Source organism: Miscanthus floridulus, chromosome 2, assembly GCF_019320115.1.
Source record: "Miscanthus floridulus cultivar M001 chromosome 2, ASM1932011v1, whole genome shotgun sequence".
Classification (NCBI taxonomy): Eukaryota; Viridiplantae; Streptophyta; class Magnoliopsida; order Poales; family Poaceae; genus Miscanthus; species Miscanthus floridulus.
Genome location: NC_089581.1, coordinates 158895782 through 158909199, shown reverse-complemented (window position 1 = coordinate 158909199; position 13418 = coordinate 158895782). Strand labels below are relative to the sequence as shown.

The following is a 13418-nucleotide window of genomic DNA, read 5'->3' as shown; positions in this document are numbered from 1 at the left end:
AACCTGTAGAGAGTCTCCGTATCATGTTCAATTGTCCCCACGAACTCGCTGTCCGTGGACGGCTGAACCATGCATAGTGCCAGAAGGTGGCCAGCGGTCGCCGCGGCGTTGCGGAGACCGAACGGAAACGCTGTCGGGGTGCTTCGCACGGGGCCTTCCGGAGAGAGGGTGATGTAGCGCGGGGCTTCCATAGATAACTGGGGTCCAAGGGAGTCACCGAGCTGGCCCTCAAGCCCCCGGTGGCTGAGGCTGATGGAAGGGAGAGACTGCACGGCCGTGTGGGCTAGCGCCAGCCCTCCTCCTAGTGTGACGATAAAATCTAGGTCACTGAAACGCACGTGTGCGCCCGGGACTCAGCTGATTGCGTGGGTGGCCATCCAAGGCCTAATTTGGAACGCGCAAAGGCCCCTACCTGGCGCGCCAACTGTCGGTGTTTCGTACAAGCACCGGTAAGTAAATTTATAGTGATGCGCGTTAGGCCCGGATGGTGCGCTAAAGGACACAAGATTTATACTGGTTCGGGCTGAATGTCCCTACGTCCAGTCTGTTGCTGCTCGTGTTATTAGCATCGAAAATAGTTCATAGTAGGGGGTACAAACGGTCGAAAGAGGGACTGGTCCCAAGTCTCTGATGGAAGGGTCGAAAGGATGCCAAGAGCCTGGTAGCAGCTTGACTGTGTATGATGTGTTTTGTGTTGTTCAAAGTCCGTCCCTTTGTTGGAGGAAGCACATCCCCTTTATAGATGAAGGGGACGGCTTTACAAGTGAGAGGGCAAGGGTGCGTACGCTTCCTAGCCTTGTTGTCCACGTCTACCAAGCCTTGTTTTCCATTTCGGTAGGTGTGAGAGGATGATAAGCGCCAACAATACTATCGATGCCATTGTAGAATGTCAGGATGGCTACAGAGTATTGCCCCGCGTAGGGTATGGACTCTGGTATAGTGGTTTTGACTTATGAGCCTTGCCTAGCCTTGCTCCGCACGCCTTCTGGTTCCCATGAGTCCCTATCGGAGGGACGCGGGGTCGGGGTCCGAGGTAGCGCTGTGGGCAAGGCCTTCCGATCGGAGAGGGCATCCGGAGGCTGAAGCGAGTGCTCCGATCTGGTGGACCCGAGGGGTCGTGAAGCGGGTGCAGCTCCCTTGGGACCATAACGTGGTGACAGCACATCCGTCATCTGTGGAGGTCGTGAGTCCTTTCCTGGAGCGTAGTGGTTGTCGCATGTCTATGTTGGGTTCCGTGTCCGAGGGCCGAAGGCGGTGCCTACAGCTCTGTAGGGCGAAGAACACGCGCCTGCAACACTATTTAGGCTCTGCTACGCCTAGAAGGGTCTAAAGCACCCGTCCCGTCGTTCCTTGGCAGTACTTTTCTTGCCGGGGTGTAGGGTATGATCCTTGAAGCCGCGGTTGACCTGAACGTCTTGTCCTACTCTGTACCTATCACCGTGAGGGGGTGGGAAGAGGTTGACAGGCGAGACGAAGCCAGTCTTTGGATATCGGACGAGGCGGAGTCTATCTCTAAGCCCTCGGGCGAGGCGGAGCTGGCCCTTATCCCTCGGGAGAGATCGAGCCCAGCCCTCGGGGTCGGGGGTCGGGCGAGGCGGAGTTGGCCCAAGAGCGTCGGACGATGCGGAGTCTAGCCCTTAGCCCTCGGGCGAGGCGGAGCTGGCCCGGGGGCGTCGGGCGAGGCGGAACCAAACTCCCGTCATTCGGGTAAGGAAAGTAGCGGCGTCCTTGTCCGTCCGGGAGTTTTTAACGTTCGATGGTTATTGGTTCCACCTCCTGGAGTACCCGGTGTTAGGTCCCCGACAATAGAAATAGATATAAATTTGCATCAACAGAAAAAAAGAATAAGCCGAGGCTGCAGAGCCCTAAAATTGCATTGCTAAATTAGCAGTTCATGCAGAACTGTTTGGTTGCAGAAGGATTGGCTAATTATTTATGGAGTAACAATTTATTTTAGGCTCAAAGTCGACTGGAAAGCATGTAATTGCGTAACTCAAACTTAAATAATTGGTCTAACCATTTGAGGTCGTGTGATGAACTAAGTATGGAGTAATAATTTATTGCGTAATAAGCAAAGTATTGTAGTTTTCAAGAATCCAACATATGTAGTACAAAATTCTAGCAAACAATATGCGGCATGCGCAGGGGAAAAACATCTTGGATACTAATTTTAGTAGCCTGATCTGTTCACTGGTAAGCAAACCCACACCGGCAACGACAGAAGATTAACAGTGTTGCAATGTGCATTGATAGCTACAGAAAGGGAGTTCATAATTAAAGGAGACAAAAATACCTTGGTTCAGTGGATGCCTAAGAGAAGGCTAAGATTCAACGTACATTGGCAAATCACATCTGATAAAAGAGAAGGGTAAATGAATATGCAAAAGTAAAGATCACTTTGCAACATAAAAGGGAGAATAATGCTTTGCTAATGCCACGGATCCGCAAAGACGGAACAAAGAGATCTATTTTCATTACATGGCAACCAAAACATGGACATATTAGCAATTCAGACACATGATTCATAGGAAACATATGTGAGCTCAGGAAAGACCATAGAAGAATGGTAGCAGGACAAGACCAAAACTACTAACCATGTGATAGAAACACCAAGTTAGGATGTTGCGGCTGAATTCAGCAAGACAGTTGTCACTTTTAAGACGAACATTGTGCTTCCTCTGGGATATTAAGCCACTATCTATTTTTTTCCTGTAGCTTTACATTCAGGACAACTTCCAATAAAAAATGCATTGAAGCTAGAATTGCAGGCACTAAAATTAACATATCCTAGATAGTATTAGTATGCTAAGCAGATGGTCCTTTTTTATAGCGGGAAAAGGATTTTTTTAACATGATAGTCGTACTTCTATTTCTGGTTAACAATGATCAAATAATGAGCCTAATTTCATTTGAAATACTGTGGTTTGAATAGCTAATGAGCAGACCCTAGCAAATTTACAACATTACTTTTTAAAATCTCACAAAGTAGTCCAACAACATCCTATTCTGGTAACATAAGGTAACTTAAAAGGAATCAAAACAGAACCCTTTTTTTCTAACCAGGAAAACAGCAGGGGAAGCCCCCACTGTTAGATGACATGAGACTGAATTTTTTGTACTTAGTATGAACACCATGCATTGAAAAGAAGCATTCCTTACTACAAATGAGGCATTAAGCAAGTTGCCAACCTGTAAATCAATCACCTTGTGCTTGCCGTCCCTAGCACAGTTTTCTCCGCGGACACCTATTAGTCTGCACTGTTTTCATCTGACATCATATTAAAGGGAGGAGGATCAGTCAAAAATGATAAAAAAAGAAAAAGTAGCAGACTATCAGAAAAAATGGTTTCAAAAGGCTCTGAACCAATTAATCGCAGGAACTATCCTATCATAATGTGTTACAATGGGACAACATGAAAAAACAAAATGGATTACCTTGCAAGCAAAATTAAACAAATTTCACAGTACTGTGTATGGTATAAAAGTCCCCAAATAAGTGCAATAGCTATTTAACATTCAGCAATAAATGGGCATATTTACAAAGGCTCAACACACACACACACACACACACACACACACACACACATATATATATACACTGCAGCAAAAGTGCTTTGCAAAGGAAGTAGATTCAGCACAACCTGTGCACACATAAAAAAACAATTACATAAATTAGGCGGAACACATAAAATTAGTCAGAACTATTAGATTGTAAACATGACACGGCCCATGAGCCTGCCGTATCCGGCTCCCCATCATGCCTATATGTACACAATACAGGTCCCTGAGTAATGCATCGCGTATTCCACAAGTCCTATTACGCTTTCATGGTATCACAACGGTTCGCTCCCGCGGCCGCTTCCGCAAACCCTAGCCGCCGCTGACTACATCGCCGGCTCGTCGCCGCTGACCTCACGTCGCCGGCCCTTCCACTGCCCGTTGCTGACATCCTCGCCGGGCCACCTTCCTGCCGCTGCATGCTGCTGATCCATTGCCAGGCATCTGCTGCTGCTACTGATGGCGCCCAGCGATGACGACGCCGCCGCTACTGCTGCTCGTGCCGCCGAGGCCAAGCGCCTCGAGGAAATTGTACATGAACTGCCTCAATGTGAAATCAAAGTTTCTAAATTCATAAACTGAGGAACACGCCTACAATCAAAAGTTGGCAGGTATTTAGATATATAGGGTACAAAAAACAGAATTTGAAATAAATGCAGAAGAATTGAATAGTCGATTTATACACCATAGTCAGGTAAAAATTGCACCTACACAAGATCCACTACAGACCATTAGCAAACTCACTAACTGTACAGAAATTTTTGTGAGACCAATAATTCAATGACCACATTACTTGTTAACTGTCCAATCAAATATATTGAGATGTTCTACAAGGTGAGCATTAAAGAATAGAACTTCACTGTTGAGGAATATATTGAGATGTTCTACAAGGTTAGTATTAAAGAATAGAGCTTCACTACTGAGGATCCGAGCGGCCGCGTCGCTGGGAGCAGCTCGCGGTCGTCAAGCACAGCGCGGACCAGCGGGAGCAGTCAGCGCCGTGGGCCAGCCACGCCAGCGGCCACCGGCGGTGCCTGCTAGCGCCGTGCCGTGGTGGGGACGGCTACCGCCGGAGTCCACGTGCGCCGCCGCGCACCAAACCGGCGGTGCCGTCGCCCTGGCAGCGCGCCACGTGGTGAGGCGGCGACGCTGGGGCCCGGCAGGCACGCCGCGACACCGGGGGAGAGGGAGAGGGAGAGGAGAGAGGAAGGGAAGACAGCGTCGGGAGCGGCGAAGGCGCCGTGGTGCGGGAAGACGTCGTGGTCGGGAAGAGAACTAGCACTCTTATAAGTGTTCCTACATATTTATCACAGACAGAACAATTTATAACTTTAAGCCATTTTTGCATACGTGGCAGGACACATAGGGAAGTCAGCGTGTCTGTGGGATGCAAAGTAACTTTGTTACCCCTCATCTATTTCTTCTTCGTCCGTCTCATCCTCATCGCTTGGTAAAGATGCATCCCGGCCTACGCGCCTCTCAGCTTCGCCCCCTCCTCCCTCCCATACGCGAGCAGCAGCAGATGAAGCCGGCGAGCATGAGGTCTACGTACCACCTCAGCTAGCAGCGCTGCTCCGATGGCGAACGCAGGCACAAGATCCGCCTCGCGTGGGCTCTGCCGCAGGCGCGAACTCTACCGCGCGTGCGTCCCCATCCCTGGTGTGCCTCCCCATAATTAGCCGCGCGAGGTCCAGCTCCTCCCCTTCCAGGCGATGTTCCCCCATCCCGACGGCGCGCGCAAGGTCCGGCTCCTCCCCTTCTGGCCGCGCGAGCTCCTAGGTCTGGCGAGGTGCCACCATGTTCGTCACCGGTGGGGGAAGCTGGCTCACCGGTACCAGCAGCGACCGCGCACGAAGAGACGTGGCGCAGCTCGTCTGTGGCTGGGGATGCGCGTCCTCCACCGACGAGGAAGCAGAGGAGCACGAGCACGAGGAGGCACAGGGCCGCCATGTTCGTCGCCGGCGCCGAGGAGGCCGTGCTCCTGCGCGTGCTCCACGTACCGCCATGTTCGTCGCCCACGTCGGACGCGGCCGTGGACCTGCTGGCCGTGGCCTCGGCTGCCTCTCCTCCAACTTCCCTTATGTCCTGTCAGCCACCGCCATGGACCCCATCATCGGCCATGGCCGGAGCTCGAGCGAGGAAGGTATAAAGATAGAAGAAATAGATGAGGGGCAAAAGTGTCATTTCTCGTGGCCGGTCTATGCTATCAGGTCGAGTTGGCGTGCCACGTCAGCGAAAATGGCAAGAATATATCAAATGCTCTCTCTCGATGGTAAATATGTAGGAGCAATTTTAAGAGTGCTATCTGAAGAGGTGACATCCGTTATAATAGTAAAAAGTTAAATATCTCATCGGGAAGAGTCTCGACCGAGGACGGAAGAAGCTGGAATCCTGACTATATAGGCCCGTTCGCTTCGCCGAAAAAACAAGCGACTGATTTATTGTAAGAGAAAATACTGTTCCGACTGAAGAAACAAGCTAAAAAAAGAAGGATTATAAGAAAAGCTAGGAGGGAACGGTCGTAACACCAGGAGTCGGCGGAGAAGCTGGAGAAAGCGTACAGTGTAATCCAAAGCTGATTCTAGAAGATTCTTGCTGGGGCTGGGCCGTCAGATTGGAAGATCTAACGGTCAAAAAAAAATTCTGTCGACGTGGACACGTCTTCCATCTCTAGAGCTAATGGCTTTTGTGGGGTTAAATGCGTCCATGCCCATGCCCTGCAGCAGACGGTTTCCGGTACACTTATTTCAAAATCATATCCGTCCATCATCCATGGCTGGCATGGTACACCGAGATTCCCGTCCCCCAAAAATAAGATCTTGTTTAAATATAGTGTGTAAAGTTTTAGGGTACCACATGAGATATCGTATGAAGCGTTTAGATACTAATAAAAAAATAAATTACAGAATTCGTCAATAATCCATAAAACAAATTTATTAAATTTAATTAATCCACCATTAGCATATATGGTACTGTAGCACCACTTTGTTAAATCATAGATTACTTAGGCTTAAAAGATTCGTCTTACAAATTAGTCGTAAACTGTATAATTAATTATTTTTTAGTCTATATTTAATACTCTTTATACGTGTCTGAATACTCGATGAGATAGAGAGTAAGTTTAGGCTTTGTTTAGTTCGTGATTTTTGGGAATTTAGCTACCGGAGCACTTTCGTTTTTATTTGGCAATTAGTGTTCCATCATAGACTAATTAGACTCAAAACGTTCGTCTCGCAATTTCCAACCAAACTGTGCAATTAGTTTTTTTCTACATTTAATGCTCCATGCACGTACCGTAAGATTCGATGTGATGGCTACTGTAGCACTTTTTGAAAATTTAGTTGGAAACTAAACAAGCACTTAAGGGGAGACTAAACCAGCCCTAAAAGTCATCCAGCGCAGCGCAGGCGCAGCAGCCAATACGAGCAGCCACCCACAGAGAACGTTGACAGCGGCGCATAACCCGCGGCGGAAAGCGACGCGCGCGCGATAAAACAGCGGGGGAACCGGCAGCAAGCCCAAGTGCTCAACTCGCCTCTCAAAATCTTCGCTCCGTCCGCTCCTCATCCCACTTCCTGCTTCCTACAGCTAGACTCATCGGTCAACCCCAATCCTTCCTCCCCGTCCCACGGCTCCCCCACCAGCAAGCATGATCTCCCCGCGCCCCGCGCTCTCCCCGAGCTTCCTCGCCTTCCGGCCCGGGTCCCCGGCCGCGTCGCCGCCGCCCTCCCCACGCCTCCACGCGCCGCCGCCCCTCTCCGCCTCCTTCTCCACCGTCGCCACCGCGGCGCCGGCGGGGCACGCGGCGGCCAGCTCCTTCTACGACGTCCTCGGCCTCCGCCCCGGGGCCAGCGCGCGGGAGATCAAGGCCGCGTACCGCCGCCTGGCCCTCGCCGTCCACCCGGACGCCGCCGCCCCGCAGCACCCCACCGCCTCCTCCGCCGAGGACTTCATCCGCGTCCACGCGGCCTACTCCACGCTCTCCGACCCCGACAAGCGCGCCGACTACGACCGCCGCCGCTGCCTCTCCGCCGCCGTCGCTCTCGGACGCTCGCCCTCGTTCCCGGCGCACCGTTCCCGCCGGACCTGGGAGACTGACCAGTGCTGGTGAGTGGTGACATGTGAAGAAAGATCTTCGACGTCGGCGGCTGGTGCGGCCCCCGCAGTCCCCGTCGGGCCGCAGAATCTTCCGACTGGTTGGTAACGCGAAGATCCTCGCACCCGCAGCCACTGGAGTAACTTGTGGCCGAGCGATATGCTCTCAGAAAGCATGGCGCAGCCTTGCACGCATCCGCTGCGGCCTGTAAAAATGTTGAAATGTATGGTATGTGACGTCCTCTGTTTTGGATCTGGATGTGTAGTGTCTGCATGACTTGCGCGGCCATGTGAGATTGTGATAGGATAGGTTGACTTAATACTCCGACATGATCGAGATAAGGCTGATGACCACAGCAATAATGCAGTCGAGCTATGAGAAGAAAGCGATTGGTCTGTCTCGTTGCATACTCTTCTTCTTGGGTGATTCCGACTGGTCGTGGACGCGGTTGGAAGATACAGTAAGTAATATATGGCAGTGTCTTTGCATACTCTTCTTGCGTGGTGAATGCAGACGTGTCGCGCTGTTTTTGAATTCTGAACATTTCAAGAGACAGAATTGCTTGTTTTCCATTGGGGGAAAAAAAGGTCTGCGTGACTGCGTCCATCTCCCAAGTCGAACCACGAGCGACATATTAATAAATAATAATCGTATAAAAGTTCATCAAACCGATCTGATTGCGACATATTAATAATCGTATAGAATTTCATCGATTCAATCTCTGATTGCTATGCTTGTCACCATCACGCCATGTACTGTGAATTGTGCCGTTTGATGCTATTGCCAGTGCGTGCATGATGTGTGCTGTTTGTTGGTGAAAAAACTGACCTAGCGGCTAGCGCCCTGGATTCTTTATACGAGCAGCAGTCGCTCGCACGGCGGCAAGGGCTAATCCGTTACAGTATTCTGCTGATGCTGCGTCACAACACCACAACTGCACAACATAGGGATAGGGCTAATCCGTAGTACTATCATCTAGAAGTTCAGCGGTCACCATCTCACCTCATTTTCAGAAACCCACAAGGGACGATAAACCTTGATTTTGTGCTATAATAGCCAGTGGGTCCGACAGAGGCGCTGAGTCTGCATCCATCCAAACAAATCTGTGGATCCGATCCTAAACCAGCCAATGTCGGATGCAAACGTTTCAACAAAATATGGACAAACAATTGGTTGATGTCCGGGCACATACTTTTCTACCCTTCTAGAATCTTAAGACTTTAGATGTGTTTGGCTCCTCGGTGGCCATCCACCATGGTCATGGATTCGTGGGCGGCAGGATCTACATCCACATGCTCTACTACTCTGCTTCGCTTCACGTCAAGGCCATGCTTTCTTGGCGCAAAGATGGATGTTTTCAAGGAGCGTTCTTCGTGTGGCCACTGCCCACAAACATTCTTTTTCTTTCTTCTGCCCAATAGAAACTTCTTTCTTTGAGAGTAGCGGCGCCATTGACAAAGTAATGGGGTCATCCATACCCGTGCCCTAAAATATCCATCTCCAATTATCCAACAACCAAGCATCTATTCAGTTGAAATTCCGAAGACGAGCAACAACAGAACAGGTTAATGAACAGAGAGGCTACTATGGATGAGATATGAGTGTATACAGAAAGTGAAACACAAGGTCCTCTGCCCGAACATCCAGACGGACAGACACCCACGCCTACACTCCGTTTCGTGCGCCACACAAGGCCCGCACCCACTTGACCTCACGCGAGGACCGCTCACGTCTCCTCCGCTTCCTATAGTTAAACATCCGGAATAGGTTTTAGTTAAACATCCGGAATAGGTTTAACTAGGTTCTCTCCGGTGGACTGACTCTCACGTAGTATACGATCTTTATGTCAGTCGCGCTAGTAATGCCTTAGTCGTCGTGACCGTATTGCTGGTAGATGCGTCCTTCACAGATGTCATGCGAGTCGTATTGTGCACGACTGACCCGTCCTTGTTCAGGAGTTATTGCTGCATTGTGGCTTCGTGCTTCGCGTTCGCATGTGGTTCACGCCTGTTGTGACCCACGTCTCCCCATACTCCTTTCTGCGCTCTTGCCGGATCCTTGCCCTGCAGCCATACTAGTCATTAATGGCCTCGGACATCACTCGCCTCGAACGCGCGAAAAATTCGGTCGATTCATTTGTAGTGGCCCCGCGCAGGAACCAAAGGTGGACTGTGGCAGGGCCACTGACCGCTCTGCCATTACAAGAAGGGTTCTGGCTTAGCCACTGAGTATCACCACTCAGTGCATTCCAGCTCACCTAGCCCTTCGTTTTGAGCAAGCTTTTCGCTCAATCCTCCCTTGCAACTGCCCACCCGGGATGACAGGAGCCTGGGTTAACAGTTACTACCTAAACACTGAGGGTTTTTCCAAAATCCTGTATGCCACCCTGCAAAAACTCAGGGTCAAGGATCGTCCCGAGTATGAGGGCCGTGAATATGAAAAGCATGGCACTGAGCGGTGTGAAGTTACCGTCTATATTGGAAAGAGTGAGGAGTTTTCCGACATCACTGAAGCTTGGAATGTGACCGCAACCGGGTTTCGCTTCGTCGACACCTACCAAGTTGTGGCCCGTAAAGCCTTGCAGCACCTTTGCCGGATCTATGAAGAGCTCATTTCTCGTACCCCCATGAGGTTCTTTCCACCTTTGGAAAAGAATCGACAGGTATGGAGGGCTCGCATGGAGGCTTTGCAAGGGCGGGATGCGCAAGAAGACATTCCAACCATGGTGCATTTGACCACATACCTACTTACTCTGGATGAGCAGTATGACCGGCAAGCCTCGGAGCTGAGGAAGTGCGTCCGACGAGCCGAGAAAGTCGAGATCTTCTCCAGGATGCTCCAGGTGCAACTTGCTGAAGCGCATGCCAGTGTGGCAGCCACAGAGAGTCAGGAGACTGCCATGTTAGAAGCCCTAAAGAAGGCCAAAGATCGGCATGCCCATTAGTTGGGAGAGGCCTACCTTGTCACCAGGGCCAAGCGGAGGACGCTGGCCGCTAAAAGGCAGGATCCCTTGACCTTGGAGGGAATCCCTGTCCACCCGCCAAAAAGAAGGAGAACCGGTGTTGCAGTACCGCCAGCACCCCCATCCTCGGAAGTGTCAGAAGTAGAACCCTTGTTTCCCCTCACTCAACCACTATCAAGAGAGGAGGCAGATCCATAGCCAAGGCAGTAGAAGAATCCGCCGAGCCCAGGAATGAAGATGTGTGGTCCGATAAAGTAGATTAGTTGCCTTGGGAAGATGTACCCGTAGTTAGTGGTGTCTTTCATCGTTGTCCTCCAGTATTGCAATCTTCCCATTGTATTTCGTTCGTAGTTGTTGAGATTGTTCGATCGTAGGGAAGGTGAACGATGTGTCGAGAATGGGAGACTGAGTGTCGGTATGTTGTACCAGTATAAGGACGTTTGGAATGTGCATTTTCTTTATTTTGTTGTGTTTATTGCGTCCGTCTACCCTTAGGTCTCGTTAGACATGCTTAAGGTTTTCAAGGACGATGTTAAGTGGGTTACAAGAGAAGTTGCTATTCAGATGCCAGTAGACTAGCCATGATGGGATAACGAACGACACTGTATCGACTAATTGTGGATGTCCCAGCAGAACACTTGAATCTCTTAAATCAAATCCGTTGTGGGATTTGAATTCCTTGTTCCTTGTTGCGAAAGGAACCCTTGTTGTCTGAATCTTCCCTTGCAATACTACTCAAATTATGTGGTCTATAACCCCACCGCCTTCTTTGCGTATAAGTTGGTAATAGTTGCCTGGTTAATAGCTTATGGTGCCACGATGAAACTGAGGGCTCCTGTGATATAGCTGCCACATGATGACGCTACTCGACATGCGCTGGTATCTAGGGTGTTGACCAAGTACCTTTACTAAGTTACACCACCATACCGCTCTTGATACAAAATATTCTTCTTGGAAATATTTGGGTGTTCAAACGGGAAATCCACAACGGGTTGATGAAATAGTGTTCCCTCAAGTAAACAAGAGAATGTGGTTTTGGAGGAAGCATGTATGTCATGATCCTAGTTCATACAAAAGGTTGACGCATATTGTGACAAGAAAGGGAAGGAAAAGAAGTGCAACAAGGAAAAGTTAGCCTCGGGTAGTAGGGAGTGATTGGAAAAGCCCGAGTGGACGTCATGACCCAAGCCCAATGTCTAGCTCGACCACGTTACGCACGTCGGTCACTATTGCCGCATGCCCTGCGGACGCCATCAGTGTCAGGGTCCACTAGCACCCTGTCCTCGCATAACCACGGCATTACGTTGCATCCACCATAATCGTGCATTGTGCGCTTCCCTTTTTTCGGCATCCAATCGGCTCTCGATCCTTGCCCTCATCCCTGTAACAGACTCCCCTCTTGTTTTCCTCTTTTGGGACACAGCCACCACACGCCTCCCTCATCGAGTGAACCCCCTCTCCTCTCCTTTTTCCTCCCTCCACTCAAGCTCGCGCAGGGAGCGCACCATGGCCGACGCTCTTCCCACCTTGTGACCGTTAGTGTTCCCTTCCACGCCGCCTGTAACACCCCTGGTGTTATGAGCTTATTTAGCACCATGATTTAGGCCTAAGAAAATTTTTTGAAGTGAGTTTCTCGGATTTTTTATTTAAAACATACTTGAGGTGATAAGCGAATCTTGTGTGACTTAGTTTTGTGGACTCAAATCAACACCCAAGTTAAATTACTCAGTGCGTAAAGATATTTAGGAATGTTGAACGACGATGCTAGCGAACGGTTTGTTCTGTTAGATTAAGCATGAAAAGCAACTTTTATAAATAAAATAAAATCCATTAATAAATAGAGCGATATATATATATACTCACCGGTTTATTTTGTTAAGAACGAACTAAAGAGAAAGAGAGCGCAATAGCTTCGTTTATTTTTTCCGACATACAGCGTACTCGTTGCATGGCAATTATTCACCGTCTCGTCTCCCGTCCTGGCGCGGTAGTGCAAAGTCTCCTCATCCATCTGCATCCTTATATTTGATTTTCTCCACTTCTGGTGCACTACGCCACCACCTCCATTCGCCACTATAAGATGCCCTTGGCCTTTGCTCTCCTTCTTCATCCCCATCCCCTCAAATCCGAAGCAGAGCTACGAGATCCAGTTGTCATTTGAGGAACTAGGTTCGTCAGTCAGAGGTGATTGTGTAATGTGAGAAGAAGAAGGGATCTAGTTTTTGTCAAAGAAGTTCAAGTCTACCATTGGTTAGTTTGGTCTTAGGGTTCACGATGTTTGAGTTCTCAGTCTCCTGTTTCTGAATTTGTTGGGCATACGCCATGTTTTGGATAATCATTTTCTTGTTGTTTCTCCATTGTACTCGTCTATCTCGACTTCTAGATTAAGCCTTGGTTGTACTAGGTTTCTCTTAATCATGTATCTCTAAATCTCTGTGTGGTTTAGTGTTCAACGTTGTGTAATCTTCCGTGTAATTTCAGATCTGCTAAGTGTAATCGCATTTTCCCCTTTCTGATTCTTGTTTCAAATCTCGGGATGAGATTCTCTTAAGGGGGGAAGATTGTAACACCCCTGGTGTTACGAGCTTCCTTAGCACCAAGATTTAGGTCCGAGAAGGATTAGCCTAACAAGTTTCTGGGTTTTAAAAATTTATAACGCACGTGAGGCTAAAAACAATTTCTAGGAACAAGGATCAAACATAACTTGTATTTAGTACTTGAATAAAAATTGAAGTACAAGTTTAGTAGATGGAAATGCAACTTTAACTTTTGGAAATAGATGTTGTCAACTAGTGTTTTGAG

At 49.2% G+C, this 13418-nt stretch overlaps 1 protein-coding gene across 1 annotated transcript; it reads left to right on the top strand.

Moving 5' to 3' along the window:
* The first annotated feature begins 7028 nt into the window (after nucleotides 1-7028).
* Nucleotides 7029-8144, top strand: LOC136540311 (chaperone protein dnaJ 11, chloroplastic-like). Its single transcript, XM_066532312.1, has one exon. The coding sequence runs from the start codon at nucleotides 7208-7210 to the stop codon at nucleotides 7667-7669; it is 462 nt and encodes a 153-aa protein (XP_066388409.1). The 5' UTR covers nucleotides 7029-7207; the 3' UTR covers nucleotides 7670-8144.
* Nucleotides 8145-13418: the final 5274 nt, after the last annotated feature.

Coding starts and splice junctions, on each gene's coding strand:
- LOC136540311 (XM_066532312.1), top strand. CDS start 7,208: ATGATCTCCCCGCGCCCCGCGCTCTCCCCGAGCTTCCTCGCCTTCCGG.